The 16,724-nt window shown below is 36.8% G+C and overlaps 1 protein-coding gene and 1 long non-coding RNA gene across 2 annotated transcripts in view; both read left to right on the top strand.

Annotated features, from left to right (window-relative positions):
- Nucleotides 1-16,724, top strand: part of PDZD8 (PDZ domain containing 8) — a 52,489-nt gene that overhangs the window by 19,709 nt on the left and 16,056 nt on the right. The window contains exon 3 of the mRNA XM_064431428.1: nucleotides 1,706-1,808. Within this exon, the coding sequence (XP_064287498.1) occupies nucleotides 1,706-1,808 (103 nt within the window). The remainder of the gene's footprint in view (nucleotides 1-1,705; nucleotides 1,809-16,724) is intronic.
- LOC135306856 (uncharacterized) lies at nucleotides 1,815-9,340 on the top strand. The gene is made up of 2 exons (XR_010367608.1): nucleotides 1,815-8,123; nucleotides 8,269-9,340. It is a non-coding gene; the product is annotated as an uncharacterized LOC135306856 (long non-coding RNA).

The following is a 16,724-nucleotide window of genomic DNA, read 5'->3' as shown; positions in this document are numbered from 1 at the left end:
TTTTTAATCATGAAACACTGGGAACAAAGTAACAAAGGTAATAAACTCTGATTTTATTAGGCAAGAATACACTTCCAAAACTGTGCCACAAAGTGGGCACTTTTCAATCTGTAGAATATAGAGTTAATATATAGACATATATAATAATGTCATTTTTTATGTGCAGCTGTCTTACAGGTGCAGCACCTTTCTTTGCATATTCATGGAGATACTGTTCAAACAAAACTTTTCTTAGTGTAGCAGAAGTTAAAATTTTGCCTTTGTCTTTCTGAAATGGGAAATTGAGCTCCAAACTTCCATCATGATGAGCTCTTTAAAATTTAAATGTGTAGTTTGGCTGCCTTGTGATGTGTTTGTTCACCTTACACCAGGTGCTATTAACCTGCTGTAAGGTGAAATCTCAACATGGCTCTTTGTTTTGCTTGTGGCTTATATTGCAATTCTGGCTAAAAATTGTTCTGTTCCTCTTTTGAGCTAACTCATATGCTTGTTTTTCTATCCAGTACAGCAAAATGGGCTGATACAGCTCCTGGGCTGATATTTTAGAGGGGCCATAAATGCCCTTGAAAAATTCCCTAAGAGAGTGTGTCTAAGTGAGCAGAAGTTTGAGAGCTGTCACAGTCAGAGAAGTGTTTACCCTTGGGTTGTCTTAATTTTACCAGTTGTGATTATTGGTGAAAGTGTCTTCAATAGCTTTACTTAATTTTCAAAAGATGTTTACTACAAATCTCCACATCTGAAAGATGCGGCACTTATTGATTATAAATATTTAACCTAGAAACATTATTTAACAGTGTCAAGATAAACAGAGAAAATTGACATGTTTTCCTGACAGCTTTTGTCTGTATCGTCTTAAGAGTTGTATAACACATCACAATCACAAATAAGATACTTGGGATGAAAGCTTGGAAACTGTTCTTGTCAAATGTGTATAGAAAGTTTAGGGGGGAATTAAAATCTAACAGCTCTTTTGAATGAGTAAGATTTGTTGAAGTTTTTATTCCAAAATACTTATCTGCTTCCAGCTGCTGTAAGATAAGCTGTGAATAACTTGATTGCTGTTCTATAACCTAAAGTTTATAGTCTGGTTTGTGTTTTTCTTTTCAAGTACTAGTATCTGTCTGAAAAGCTTTGTAGCCTTCTGGAATAGGGCATCATGCATTAAGAACTACTGTTTGTTATAAATGTTAAAAAAATCATAGATAAGAGGATTCCAGTTTAGTGAAATACCAATATAAGCAGCAGTAAACTGACTTTAGTGTCCAGTAGCACTCTCTTAAAGCAAAAAGAGCTTCACATTGTGATATTTAGGGCTAAAGTGGAAGACTCTGGTGGCTATTGTTGCTCTTCTTAAAATAAAACAAAAGCTCTTTATGGGGAAATGCCAATTGAACACTTTATTTAAAAACAAACCAACCAACCAACCCCCCCCCAAAAAAAAAATCAACTCAAAAAAAACCCCACCTTAGCTAAAAATTCTGTTATTTTTTTATATTTTTGGAGTTCTTCCACTAGAGGGTGGCAGTGTCTTTCCTTTGGTGTAAGGCTCTGCCTTTGCAATCTGTTCTCTCTGGACTTCTATATATGCACATAATGCATATGTAGAAGTAATAATAGTGTATAGATGAAGAACAGGGAGTTTAATGTGGTATCTGGGATATATGTAATGGTATTACAGTTCTTACCACAGGCTTTTCTATTTCAGGTTACTGGTGTTTGGATCCTATGAAAGAGAAACAAATGTTCATTGCACATTGGAGCTGAGCAGTAATGTTTGGGAAGAAAAATCAAGAAGTTCTATTAAAACGGTAAAAAAAAAAGGGTGTCATCTTTGCATATTGCACTTTGTCTTATGCACTTGATACACTGTCTAGAAAGTTTGTCTTTAGGCAATCAGATGGTGACATAACAGAAAAAAACAAACCCAAAACATAGTAGACCAGTTATTTACTTTTTACTCCACTGGCAAATTACCATGTATGGATAACATCACGTTCAGGTTTCACAACTGTGTTTAAAACTCTACCTGGTTTGAATATACTGCCAGCTGTCCAGCTGCTTTAAAACAAATAGTGGAAAATACACATTTTATAGTCCTGTTATATTTGGGTGGGGCAGTGTTTAGAAAGCAGTGAGTAAGATTCACCTGTCTTTGCCTGGCCAGTATTGTAAGGTAGTGTTTACTAATTATTGCACTTGATAACAGGAGTTCAGCAGCATACAGCCTGCAGATTTCTTTCTTTTTGTGAGGGTGAGAATGACCTTTTTCTGTTTCTTCAAAGAAGAGGTGTGATGTATGAAACAGCCTTTCAGTTTTACATTAGAGGGATATTGTGTTAGTAATCAAATTGAATTGGACTTGTGCTGAGCATTAAGTAGTGTGCTTATTGAAGAAACCCCCTAAAGGTTTAAAAAGCCTTCGTGTTAACAGTTGGTTTCATGTAAAGAAATCACTGGAACAAAAATCCCTGTCCTGAATTTTACCCTCTGCTGAGTGCCACTAACTTAAGAACTTAAGCCTTGGCTTTTGTTACATCTGACTGGAGATGTGTTTGGAGACCAGAATCATTTTCCACTGGAGCAGCAAGAATCCAGAATTTCAACATCTCATTCAGTTTTCTACCATTAAATTCCACTTTGCATTGGGTCTAAAATCCTTGTAACAAATGCTGTGATACTTGTTTTCAGCTTACTGTATATTATGTTTTGCCAAAAAGGGAGAATTGCTGAGCAGCAGCTGTGGATGAAACCATGCATGGATCTGCAGGGTTGGTGCTGTGTCAGTGAGGTGGCACTGCATTGATTTACCACTCCTCTAGACAAATTAGCATGTGATTATTTTTAGAGGTTGAGTAGCAGTGTTACAACACATTCTTCTACACACAAGAGGAATAAACGCCCTGCAGACACTGTGGCACTGGTGTGTTTGTGACAGCAGATGGCAGTAGGAGTAAAGGAGTGAGGGTGGAATGGCTTCTTTTAAAACTATGGAAAAGTACTCACGGAGAGGCTCTCAAAAACTCATCTTCTGTGTCAGTGTCTAAAGTGAAATGGCAGGTTTTTAAATGAAATGGCAGTTTGTAAAACTGTCCTGAGTTTTTGGAAATCTGGCCTGCAATGTATGGAGGGCTTTCTGTGCATTTGTGGTGCAGTCCTTCATTCAGTGGGTTCAAACACTGCCGGAGCAGAGACTCCTTAGTTTGGGGTGCTGCATCTCGAGCTCAGCTGGCTCTGGAGAATTCACTGTGCCCAACCACCTTGAACTTGAGGCCCCTGGAATGGTGGCCTGGTTTAAAGATCCTGCTTTTGAAATCTCAATATGGGACACTGTGGAAACTGAAACTTGCAAAACTACTTTTTGGTTCTCAGTTTATATTCAACAGATGTAGCAAAATCATGGAAATCTCTTTTCCTTTGGAAACCTGGTTAAATTTGCATGATAAGTTAAAAAACGTTAGGACATCTCACTGAGTGGTAATGGTATTTTCAAAGGCCCTCAACAAAATATGAAGTGTTGCTTACACATTTAGCACTGGAATTTTGTTATTTTCAGAAATATTAACTGTATGACTAGTTAAATAGTAAGTTATAATGAAAAAATTATTTTTCCAAACAAAAAGTTTACTTCTGTCCTTAGTAATTATTATTAGCTCTAATGCAATATTAACCATGAGGCAGCTGATGGCAATACTTAATATCTTTTTTATATTAAATCCTTATTGTAATGCTCACATGTGCAATATTTACTCAAGATGAAGTTAGAATGAATAACAACATCAGAAACTACAAAAGAGAAATAGCAGACAAAGTTGTAGTGAAAAGTAAAAGGTACATTCTGGTTTCACAGGGTCTAATTTATACAAGCCTCAAAAAGGCATGACAATACATCCCCTGATTCAGACTGTGTTCTACAATGTTCCTGAGGAAAATTCTCATAACTTTCTATACTTCCTGACATTTTCATTCTTTTTATTGTGTTAGTAGTAGTGATAAAAGATTAGACAGGTTTAATACTTTGTAATGAATTTTGGCAAGACTTTAATCTGATCCCAGAATTTATGGAACATTAGTAGATGTCACAATTGATTTTTTCAAAAAGAGTCTGTGTTATTGAATATATCTGGAGCATTATTGAAGTGTCTGTTACAATACAAAGGTGTCTCAGGCTTATGTTTGTCAAATCTGAAACAGGAGTAAGACTTCAGAGAGTGATTTGGCACATTCCCATGTGAAACATGTAAACTTCCTTAAATACCTTAATTAGTAGTATATGCTGCTGGAATTAGGTTAATCAGTGCATTGCTATGTAAAAGTGATGTATGGCTAGGATGCAGTAATTAGCATTAGCAGCCTTGGAGTGCCAGACAGGTGTTCGGTGTTAAATAAAGAGATATCTCTAAATCATGAGAGATGTGCTTGTAGATATGAAGTGGTGCTATGTCATAAATGTGGATGCGTGTGTCCACTGGACTGCCAGTCAGCAGTACCAGGTTGATTTCTACAAACAAAAAGAATTGTTCTATTTTCCCTTGGAGCACATCTGTTCAGAGTGAACCCTGGGCCCTCTCTACCCTTAGTCAGACTCTTGTACCAGCACTTCCTGTGTAGTGTTGTGAAAGAACAGCATGATTTTTCATCAAAAATCAAAATTTCTTTATTTAGAAAGGGAAAATAGTCTGCTTTCTGTAGAACTGGCAGAAGGATGGAGATGAAGTATGAGTAGCAGAGACCTGAGGTAGCTTTGTAAGTGAATTGACTGCTCTGTAGATGCTGGTGCTTTTCTCTGGATCCAGCTCTGTAGAGAAGAATGACTCCAAAGTGCAGTTGTATTGAGCTGAGAATCTTGTTTCTTATGAACTGCTCTACAAATCTTTGTAGTCATGTTTCTTTTGTCTACATACTGATTTTTCTGATAAAGATTAAGTAGTTTTCTAGAAATTGTAGAAACTATTGCAAAGAGATTGGTATCTTCTGATAATCTTATACATATGTAAACTGTAAGTGGCTTGTGCTTTTTATTGGTTGTAAAAATCCAAAGTAATGTGGAGAGGTTCTCCACTGCACACTAAAAATATATTTGTTCCAAATTTTCTCTTAAAGTCTTTTTTATAGAAATTCAGGAGCACAAGAGAACCATTATTGATCATGAAATAAGTTACATAACCCAAGAAAAATTTGAGAGAACACCTTTAAGCTCTGGTGTGAACTGTGTTGTCTGAGGTGGTACTGTAAGAATAGCCACAGGTTCATATTTCTGCACAATTTCTTATTTCTGCAGGCAGTAAGTCTTTGGGCTTTTTTATTGTTGGTAGGGTTTTTCATTATGATTTTTGAAATCCCTTCTATAAATATTAACTTTAGCAGAACTGAAACTGCATTTCATATTCTGCAAAGTAAAAATTTCCATCTCAAATGCCACGTCTGGTAGCCCATAGGATTCACTCTTGCAGCTGTTTTCTCAGAAGCACACAAATATCTCCTGAAGTAATCTAATAATAGAAAGAATTAAAGAATTAGCATCCCAGTGCTTTTTTATGAATACTGCTTGATGTTTTCTCCAGTTCATTCTGAGCATTGTGATCAGGACTGGAGTAACTCAAGGGGAGGACCTGTAACACCATCTTTCAATCTTGCACTGTAAAAAAAAAGAGTAATATTTCTCAGCTTTTCATAAAACTAAATGTCCTTTATCGGGGATTAAGGGAAACTTCAAGGTATCCCAGTACCATAACACATGAATGTAAAATGAAAAATAATGTAAATCAAATCCAGTACCTTCTGAAATGAGTTGCCTGAAGGTACTGAACTATAATGTCAAAATTTAAAGCAACTGTGAAATGTTAATTTGTGAATACATGGAGTTAAATGCCTCACAGTTGGCATTTCACTGTGCTTATTTAACAGCCTGCCATTTCAGCATTTAATCCTATCAAAAGAAAGAAGAAGGATTAAAGCAAGAAAAGCTTTTTGAAAATGTCACTTTTTATGAAAATTCATGATCTTGTAAAACTTGGTAATATTTGTAAATACAATGGGGAATAGTTCTGAGATTTGTGCCTTACATAATATTCTGTAATCTGTCTTTCAAATAAACTTGAAGGCCATCAGGATTTTTTCAGTTTCATCCTAAACATTTAAGCTTTTTGACTTGGGGCTTCAGAAAGCTTTACTGTGGTTTAATGAACAACCTTCTGTGAAAATGCACTGTAGTTCTTTATTACTTAGAAACTGTTGAATATGAACATTAAAAAAACCCCACCAAAACCCCACTGACAGAGGGGTTTATTTCAGTGTATATTCAGACAGTTTTTAGAGCTCAATGCCATTATTCCAGTCGCAGCCTGACCTGGAACAGAATGTGCATCCAAGCCTGGGGCTTCCCTTCCCTGCACCTTTTTCTCCCTATGTCCAAATTTGACATTATGATTTTCCCTGGAGTCCTACAGTCGTTGACTGCATGCAACAAATCTGACTTGCTGAGTTTCAAATTTAAAATAGTAGATGAAAAGATTAATGGATAAAATAACTTGAGTGAGAAGAAGCTGTGCTGAGCAATGCTTAGTGCTCTCTGTGTTCTTGCACTTCCCCATCCCTAGCTCTTACTCTGAGTTGCCAGTAAGGCTGATTCCTGGTCCTTGGATTTAGGAGGAGCTCTTCTGCTACTTGTCTTGCATAGTGAAAGAAGTTTGATTTGATGCCACCTAATTCCAGCTGAAACCTCCATTAGATTTTGTAGCCAAGTTGTATTCAGATGCCATTGGTGATACTGTCTATCCAGCTGAGGTTTTCCAAGCTGATATTTTGCAAGGCATTGACCTCTGAAAATGTGGCAGTGGCCTCCTGATTCATCAGAGTCATGAAAGAGGCTCCAGCCTTTTAGTTGTTATGTTGTGTGAATTGTCCTTAGTAAGACTTTTCTGTTTGACTGTTCCAGGACAAAAGCTAGATGAAACTTCAGGCTTACTCAGGATTAGTTCTGTTCTGTTTTTTACACAGCTGATCTGAAAAGAAACCCATTTTTTCTGTGTTTTTACTCATGGATTAGCCAACCTGTACTACAGATTCTGTGAGTTACCTTTCAGTTGACTATTTTATGTATCATCCTGATGGTACGCAGTTTGACTCTCATTGTAAGCTTTTCTTGTCATACTTTTAATGTACTGGTTAATATTTAAAGGTATAATTTACTGTTTACTTAATGTAACTATTAAGTAAACAGTAAATTATAGCTCTTCCTTAGAAATGCTTATAAAACTGAAGACTGTTTCAGAGTCCCACCTGGTGTGGTGCTGATGATTCCTTTTTTTTTCCCTGTTCTTATTGCCTGTTCTGTAAAAGGTCCAAATATTGAATGCAGTAAAGAGTTTTAAGTAGGTTTTACAGCAGCTGTCTTTCTCATTTGCAAAGAAATTGATTTACAGTGATAGCTGATCTTGCTAAGTAAATAGATGGCTGATGCATGAATGCTAACTGTGTTTGTATAAACAGTATGGCTTATTGTAAGAGAGATAAGAGTGTTTTATTGACCAGAGTACACAGAGTGGTTCCTGGGTAATTCAGTATTTCTGGAATGACTTTTTCAATTATTTTATTACATCCTATTGCAAAGTTACACAGCCAGATGAGCTGGCAGCTTGGAGGCTGCCTCACATGGCTGAAGCGGAAGGGAAGGGACTTGGTTAAACACAGATGTCTACAGCCACCTGTGGAAAAATAAGCTAGTTCTATTCTCATTGGTTTGTAGTTTGTTTTCCTCTTTAGCTTTCCGGTTTAATTTTAAAATATATTTTCTCTGATAACCTTGTAATGGTTTGCCTTTTCCTAACGTAGTTTTTCTTTCAGTTTGAAAGGCTGGGATCTGCTCTTACAAAGGAGGTAGTAACTGGAGCTAATTTACTCATGTGTATGGATTTTAGTGATGTTGCAATGTTTCCCTACCAAATCAAGATCTCATCAAGATGGGCAGGTTGACAGCTGTTTTCCTTCCACTGGTGAATAGTTATGTATCCCAAAATAATGAAGAAGGGGAGTCTGTGCTTGCATGTGTAATTACTGAACAGAAATGTTTTCCAGAGAGAAAGCCTGAGACTGCGTACAAAGCTGTGGGAAAGGGGCCCGTGGCAGTGAGTAAAAATCTTGTTAAGAAATAACAAGGTAGTGGCACTTGGTGCTCACAAACTCTCCTAAAACCAGTTGTCTCCCAACATCTGTGAGATGTGTGCAGGTTTGACATGACAGAGTTGCAGAGTTGTTCTTTTCTGACTGCAGGTTGCTCAGTGGGAATTTGTCTGAGCGTTACTGCCACGAGCAGTTCATCATCTGGAAGTTCATCTTGCAGTTAAGGAAGAGAAAATTACGTTGGAGTTTCTGCAGATTGTCAAAGGATAGGCAAGTGCTTGTAGTTGTCACAGAACAGCTGATGTTAACTTCTGCCCTTCAGGAATCTGATATTGTCCTTGCTTCCAAGTATAAATATCTCACCTGTTTATGGACTTGGAGTGCTTAATAACTACTGGGAAGATCATACAGAAAATCTCAGCTGCTTGATTCTGATTCTTATTTTTTGCTTACACTGGCTAAATTAACAATTACGTTAGCTTAAAAAGTATCATCAGGTTGCATACCAGGAAGAAATTTGGAATGGAGATTTAAAAAAATATCCTAATTAATAACTGTAAAGTAATTATTTATATTAATTATTTAACTAGTAAACCTACCATTCTTTAACACAGGTATTTGATGCCCTTCAATGGGATAGAAATGAATTTTCATGCACCACAAATAGTTGATGTCTAGTCATTTTAAATTTTATGGTTTGAGTGTCAAAATACACGTATAAAATGTGCTGAGTGACTGCAAAGAAAGCCTTTAATTTTGTGGGAGGAATTCCTTATTCTGAGTACAGTCTAATGTATTGTAACTGTTTTTATGAAGTCAAATGCTTTAAGTAGTTCAGATTCTTGAACTCAGGGTAATGCAGTGTTGTTACATGTGTCACATCTTGCTTTCCTAGAATGTAATTATTTAACTGAACATTATCTCAAATCAACTGTTTATCTTTTTTCTTTCTTTCTCCCTCTTCAATCACAAGCTGAACCAGAAATTAGGTGTTTGTCTCAGTCTTACAAGTCTCTTTTAGGTCTGGTGGAGCTCAAGACATGGATGCCACACAGAGTGAATGAGAACAGTGGTATATTTATACAGTTATCTATGGTTACTGCATTACCTGTTACTGTGGCTGTTCTATGTCTGTAGAATAGCAGGAGTGGAATCTCACTTTGTGGGCAAAAGTAAATATTAAGATAATTATCAGTGCAAGATAAGGGATTCTTATTGGTGACCAATGGTTTCCATAATTTAAAAAAAAATTTATAAGCAAAAATTTCCCCAGAGAAGTGCACTGCATGTTCTTCCAGAGCTCTGTAATGGTGGCAGAGAGCAATAAGAGAATAATGTGAGTGGGCAGTGCAGCAATTGTCCTGGAAAAGCCTTGGGGATCAAACCTGGAATTGCCAATTCCCGTCATACAAATGAAATGACTAAAAGGTCACCTGGTGTATTAAGGTTAGAGGGAGCAGAGTGATGCTCTGCAAAGGCCACCTGCAGATCAGAAGTGATCAGGAGTAAATAATCATTAGGAGATGGAGCATTTCCCTTAATGCCATCTGGTAAAAGGCTGTCTCTGTCAGAGTTTGGGTGAGATAAATAGAATTTATGAACTATGAGTGTCTTCACAGATACTTTAACCAAAAGTCATTCAGATCTATTCTTGTGTCATCTCTTTCCATTTTTAGATGCTTAATTTGGAACAAATATCATGTCTGTGCACCCTCAGATCCATTTGATATTAATCAAAGCTTTAGGTTTTCCTTGGCTGAAGGAAAGAGAAGAAGCCTAATTCCTTAGAAACCTGAGCCAGATATGCAGAAATATTTTTGTGTGTTTTGTTTGTTGGTTTTTTTAATTGTAAAAGCCATCTAAAAGTATATATATTATAAATATGCACGTGCACTTTTTATGTATAAGTTGTGTGTATAATACATACGCTCTCTCTCTATCTATATATATATAGTAAAAAACATCAATTGCTCTACTTCCGTTGAATATATATGGAAGTCTGATGGATAACAAGTTGACCATGCATTAAAAAAAAGTAGCTACTTGCAAATACAATAAGTGACCCTTGAGAAACTGGCATTGACTCACCCGAAGTTCATCAGCAGAGTCAAGAAATAACAAAGTTGATGCTTAGAGGGCAATTGCAGAAATCTGTTTCTAGGTTCCACAGTAGTTAAATCATACATCTGTGGGAATATATGAGAAATAGTTTGTACAGCAGCTTGTAAACTGAAAACAATCACTTTACATAACAATGTGAGCTACATGTGAAGGGACCATAGGATTACAGTGTTCAGAACTTCTAATGCAACCAAACATGTGGCTCATCTCCACTGTAAATCTCCCTCTTTCAAACCAGTGATTTCCACTGGTTTAAATCAGGTGCACATTTACAGTAGGATTTCATTTGGCTAGTTAAGTGTACAACAAATAACTTGCTTCAGTCACAAACTTCACTTCAGACACATGATATTTCTGTGAAATGTGGAGTCCAACTCTGTTTGAGCTGTACAGTCTGTTCTAGAAATGCACCAATATGGCAATTAGTCTATTTGTAGGTTCAAGACTTTTGTATAGACTGGAGATCAAGTTCTCTTTGGACATGTACATCAGGATTAGCATTAGCAGCACCACTGCTGCCACAGCTTCCTCTGCAGGAAATGCACTTGGTGTGTTCCAGGTGCAGGAACATTTCCTAATGCAAATCCAAGCACAGGGGGTGGAGACCATGGGGAGTTCTGCCCCAAGAGCACACGGCTGGCCCGAGCTGAAATCAGTGTCTGTGCACAGCAGTGAGGAGGAGCAAACAGTGACTGCCAGCTTGGTGCAGGACACCATGTGCAGTGATAAATACCTGCACCAGTTCTGCTGCACAAACAGAGCAGAGGCAATAGGGCAAGAATAACACTACCAGCAAAGCCAGCTCATGGGAGTAAAGTAGCTGTGAATATTTAGCTAGTGTGGAATCTTTAAAGTGCCTGATTAATGTACGTTATTTACAGGTTTGAGAAACTCCCAGGAAATATGTGGTTGTATGATCAGAAACATTCAGGAGAAAAATTGGCTTGATTCCAAGCATTTCTTTATAAATGTATATATAGTCCAAAAGAAGATTAAAATGGTATCTGGACAAGGTATCTGTTTGAGTGGAGTCAGTAATTTAGAATGGAAAGGACCTCTGGAAGTAATCTGGTCCCAGCTCCAGCAAAGTCAGTGCCAAGCTGGCTCAGATCCTCTTCCTGAGCACAGCCAGGCAGTGCTCATTGATAAAAAAGTATTTTTTCTTCAAATTGTATTTTCACTTTTGGTAAATACATGACAGACTATGCTGTTACATAGGGAGGGGAGGGCAGCAGAGCTATCTCATTTCAACTAGATAAATAAAAATAATTCACAAAAATACTAATTTGGTCTTCAGACTAGCCTAAGAATATATCTGTATGGAGGGCTTCAAATGGAATAAACTTCTTTGTGTAGCAGACAGTCCAGGCTGGAGGCAGTTTTAGCCTAAAAACTCTTAATTAAATTGCATCAATATTGCATCTGAGGTACAGACCTGCTGAAGAGAGAAAGTAATATTAAACATCTTCATTTTGGCTACAATGGGTGTTTAGCCAAAACATGGGAACATCTATGATGGATTTTTACTCCTTGCAAAACAATATTTGAGAAAAGAATTCATTTTTTAAACAAGTTTTTTGCCAATCTTGATAAACATTTGTATTTCCACTGGAGTTCTTGAAGCTTTCACTATTGGAAGAGAATCTGAAATAGGGAGTATTCTAAAAATGTTTGTAATAACTAGGAGCAAACTCTTGGCTGCTGTTGTGAGCAGAGGCATTCAGATTCTTGCCAACTGATGTGTAGAAGTGGATGAGGAACCAAAAGTCTTGGTTGCATATGACTGAGGTAACCAAGAGTTGTAATTAATTCCCGAGCTTTAAAAATAGCTGCTGGGAGGAACAGATTTTGTGACAGGTCATTAAAGCAATATTCCCTCATATCTAGCAATTGTAATGAAAATAAATGAAATTTACCAGAAAATTAAGAACCTGATTCTCACTAAGAGGGAAAAATTTATTTCTACAGAGATTAGATTTGTTTCTGAATTTGTTTTAACAGATGGAAGCAGTAACTTATAAAGACACTGGAAATGTGTCCTGGACATAATACACACTTTTCTGCACATTCAGAAATAATTTAGTGGAGCAAAGGGTTCTTTTTTTGATTTTGCCAAACCCTCAAACTGGTGTATAACTCTTCAAATGCTGAGGTAGGTATTTTAAATCTACAATAGAAAAGACTGAAGGAATGCTGCTGTGGCTGCAGGAAGAACAGTATTAGGAAAGATGTTGTGTGGGTCTTGACAGATTTTGTCCTGGGACTGCTTTTCAGCAAAGCAGTGGTAGAATGGGAGAGGTGCAAGCAAATTCCTTTCTCTTTCTTCTCTTCTGTCCATATCAGAAATAAATCTTTGACATTGAAACTTGTCACTCTTTCTTATTTTTTATTTTTGAATTTTACTGGGGAGTAACTTTACTAACTTTACCAACCAGATTCTGAAAAGAGATTGTCCTTCCTTATAAAAGCTAGATTCTTTTTTTCTTGCAACGTGTTTTCCTGATGATTGGTCTAGCAGTTCTACAGATTACTAGGTAAGTTTCAAGTGTTCTGTATTGACAAATGCAAAGTGCAGGAGTATGAATTTCTACTGTCAACAGAAGAGATTGAATTTTTAAGTGAAATTTCTCTTGAGGCAGCAGCATAAGCCCAGAATAGGAGAGCAATGGTTAATTTGTTGTTACTGAAATGTGAAAATTTTGCAAATAAGTCATGAACTTGAAGTGTACAGTCATCTTTTAATTAATCTGTAGGTATCATGCATTTCTACATAACGTTTATTAAGGAAGGAATAGCAGTTGAGAGTGCTGAATGAGCAGGCAGCCAGTAACTATCAGTTGATCAGAAATAATTTAAAGCAATGTCTTCTATAAGAGAGAGAGTGTGGCTGATATGCAAAATGTGCACTGTAGATGCAGACAAGCTTTTTTTGAGTATTGCTCCCATTTGTCTTGAATACTCTGTAATGTGAATGTTGGTTAGGGGTCTTATCTAGATTTTTTTTTAATTGGTTATTGTTAGTAGTGCAATTTTTTTTTATTTAAGAATTTCAAAAAAATCATATTTTAGCCATGCTGCTTTAAGGTTTGTATGTCATCTGAGTGTCACTGAAATCTGCAGGCATAGCTTTGATATCCATTCCAAAGTGTCTCATTGCTCATTGGAAAAGACTCATCTTTGTATTAATTTAGCTGTGTCTCCTTTTTTGATATTTGTGCTTGTCTGTATACCTGTAGAATGCTTGTTTATTATTATTTTTTTAGAAAGCACAGTTATTTGTAAAATAGAGTTTGAACTTCTGTTGGGAAAATGTTGTTTACCCAGACAGAGACTTAAACCAAGAAGGTGGCCTAGCTTGGTTCTAGTCCTCATTGGTGTCATTGGCCCTGTGTCCTCAGAGCTTTGCTACTTTTATGAGTTTTTTTTAAGTTGTATTTATTTCTCATGCATTGTAGGGTGTTGACAAATTCTTTGTTCAATTTTCAGTTACATGAGTGACTTGTGAGTTCTTTGGGGAAGGTGACTGGCCGCAGTCCCACACAAGCTGGGTTTGTGGTGGCGGAGGAGAGCAGCGGAAAGGGAAATAAAAAGATGTTGGGTTATAAAACCTGGTGGGTGCTTTGCAGAGAGCTGCAGCAAGCCCAGGTGAAAAGCTCGGGGTTTCTGTGGGGTGAGTTGGCTCTCGGGGCCCCCTGCTCAGGGACACCTCCCCAGCAGGGCAGCCTGGCTGCCAGGAGGGTCCTGCTGCCATGGGCGTGCAAGGTGCTGCTGTGGGACCACCCTGTCCCTCTCCACTCACCTTTGGGCATGGGTGATGTTGCCACCACTACCACTTGTCCCCATCAGGGCTGGGTTTGCCCCTGTGACCACAGCTGTGGCAGCTGCCGTGGAGCAGGGCCTGCAAAAAAAGCAGATGTTCTCCATGGTAGCAAGCACTTCACTCTCTGTGTAACAAAACCTTAGCTCTTTCAATAATTATTCACTCAATAATTTCAGTAATTATTAACAACTCACTAGTTTATATTATCATTATATTCAGATTATAATCCTTGCATGCCATTTTTAACCTTGGACTGCTTTCTATGCAAAATACTGTTTCAATTTAGAAATGTGTCCTTGTATGAAAATGGCAAAAAATCAATTATGTTTCTGTTGAAAGCATCTAAATTATAGTTAATTTTGATGTTTTCTGACTTAACAGTATAGATTTACCCGAGGCTTAATTACTTTGCAATGTTCTTGATCAAATGGTATGAAAGTATGTAAGTCACAGGCTGGTTTTGTGGACTTCAGGAGTTCATGAAGAAGGGCAAGCTGTGCATGATGAATGCACATGTTTATTCATTATGATTTTGTTTTGGTAGAACTCCTAAGTAAAAAAATAAAGCATTGATAGTTTTGCTTTCTTAGCTCCCAAGTTGTCTTTTTTTTTCTATTTTTCATGCAAAAAAGGGAATTCCTTTCTTAATATATTGCAATGTATATATGGATGTCTCTACCAAAATGGAACACTGTACACAAATAATTGAAAATTATCAATTTTAAGTTAAAACCATTGGTTTCTTGTAGTTAATGTGAATTAAGTTTTATTAATCAGAGGTCATGGGAATGGGAAAATTAGAAGTGTTTTACCATCATAGTGCAGCCATGGATTTACAAACTGTAACTTGTTCTTCAATCCAGATGTGATTTTTTTTTTCCGTCTCCAATCTCCTTTCCCTTCCCATCTTTATATACACAGTATTTTTATCCCTTTATTTTTTCTCCCTAAACCCTGACTGAATATAATTTTACCAGTAGGTTTTTTTTAGTATGTTGTAGAGGTTATAAAAAATACTGAACTGTAGTGGGAGGAAAGTGACTGTATAACCTTGGGAGCAAGCTGATGATTAAATTTGTAATTTTGTATCCTGAAGCTTTGCTGTTGGGAATTTTGTTGGGTTTACTCTTCTTTTTACTGTGAGGTATTTCATCATTCATCACATTGCACATTGTTTTTTTCTGTGGAGTCCTAATGTCTTAAGCCTGTAGGTTTTAAATGAAATATTTTTACAAGTACCACTATAAAAGAGAAGCCTCAGACTTTGGAATACTTAGTGTTGAATGTGCCATTTATGAACATTGCCTTTTTTGGGCTGTTTCACCAATGCCCTTATGGTGATGATCAAAAAAGTATAGTACCGTGGTCTGAACCAAGTATTCAAATTACTTCACAAGTTTTCATCAACTTCTTGGACGCAATTTTCTTTTTCTTTTATAGTAAGGGACATTGAAGTTATTAAGTAAGCTGAATTACTCCTACCTTCTTCGGTATGACTTTTTTTTAACGTTAGATTTATTTCTCAAGCCTTGTACGGTATTGACTAATCCTTTGTTCAGTTTTCAATTTAATGAGTCAATTCTGAATTCTTTGGAAAGGGTAATTGGTCACAGTCCCCAGTAAGCTGGGTTTCTGGTGACAGAAGAGAGAAGGGGAAAAGGGAAGTAGAAAGATGTTGCTTTATGAAATCCTGTGGGTATTTTTCATATATATTTCACCAACTATCAATAGAATATGTTGCTAATTTAAAAATAATAGAGCATAAAACCAGAGTGTATGAAGTTATAGTGAGTGCTGAAGTAAAAGAAGTTTTTAAGCTTGACATAATTTCCTATTCATTCTTTCACTTACCTTACAAAAGGGAGATGAGGAAATGGTATCTATTACTTCCATGAGCCAGAAGATATTGGGGGAAAAAAAAAGGTCAAAAGGAATGAACTTTTACTTCTACTATGGGTAGTGTTCTGCTTCTCTTGTATCGTTTTTTGGGTTTAGTCTCAATAAGCTGTTTCTGGAAGAATATTCCTTTTTAGCTCTTTTACATGCTTGAGTGTTAGAGAGGTCTGAAATTGGTTTCTGGAGAAGACATAGTTACAGAAATTGCTTTCTTGTCATTCAGATAGCTGACTATAGGGAAAGGAAATCCTACTTTTTATTAAACAGTTATGGTCACGTTGGTTGTGTGGAGAGAACGCTGCAGACAAAGATCCCTTCTGTGAAAAGTTCAGATGTTTGGTTTTTCATGAAGCGTTTTTAGAAGCTCGGTTGCAAAGCAGGCTGGTATGTGCATTCCAATTTACAGCTAACCTTCTGTTTCTAAAACATTATTTGAAGCTATTGGGAACGGATATTTATGTATATTAATAAATAATCTGAATTGTTTTTCAAGTGAGGAGGAGATGGAGCTGGGTATCGATTTTTTTTTTTTTTTTGCAAAATGAATTGTCAGTGTTTGAGTGAGTTGATGTGAAGTTATTTTCAGTTTAATAGTTGTGGCAATTTTTATAAGTGGTGGTCGTCGGTAACAGAATGAAAATCTGGTTTCTAGGTGTGCTGTTGTCTTGGTGCTGCTAATTAGATGTGACATTGAGCTGCTGTTTCACTGCCTGCCAGTGACTTGTGCCCTATAACCATAAATAAATTGATTTGATGTGATGTGTTCAAC

This window comes from Passer domesticus, chromosome 8 (genome assembly GCF_036417665.1).
Source record: "Passer domesticus isolate bPasDom1 chromosome 8, bPasDom1.hap1, whole genome shotgun sequence".
NCBI classification, from domain to species: domain Eukaryota; kingdom Metazoa; phylum Chordata; class Aves; order Passeriformes; family Passeridae; genus Passer; species Passer domesticus.
Note: the sequence above shows the minus strand (reverse complement) of the source record. Positions and strands in the feature narration are given on the sequence as shown.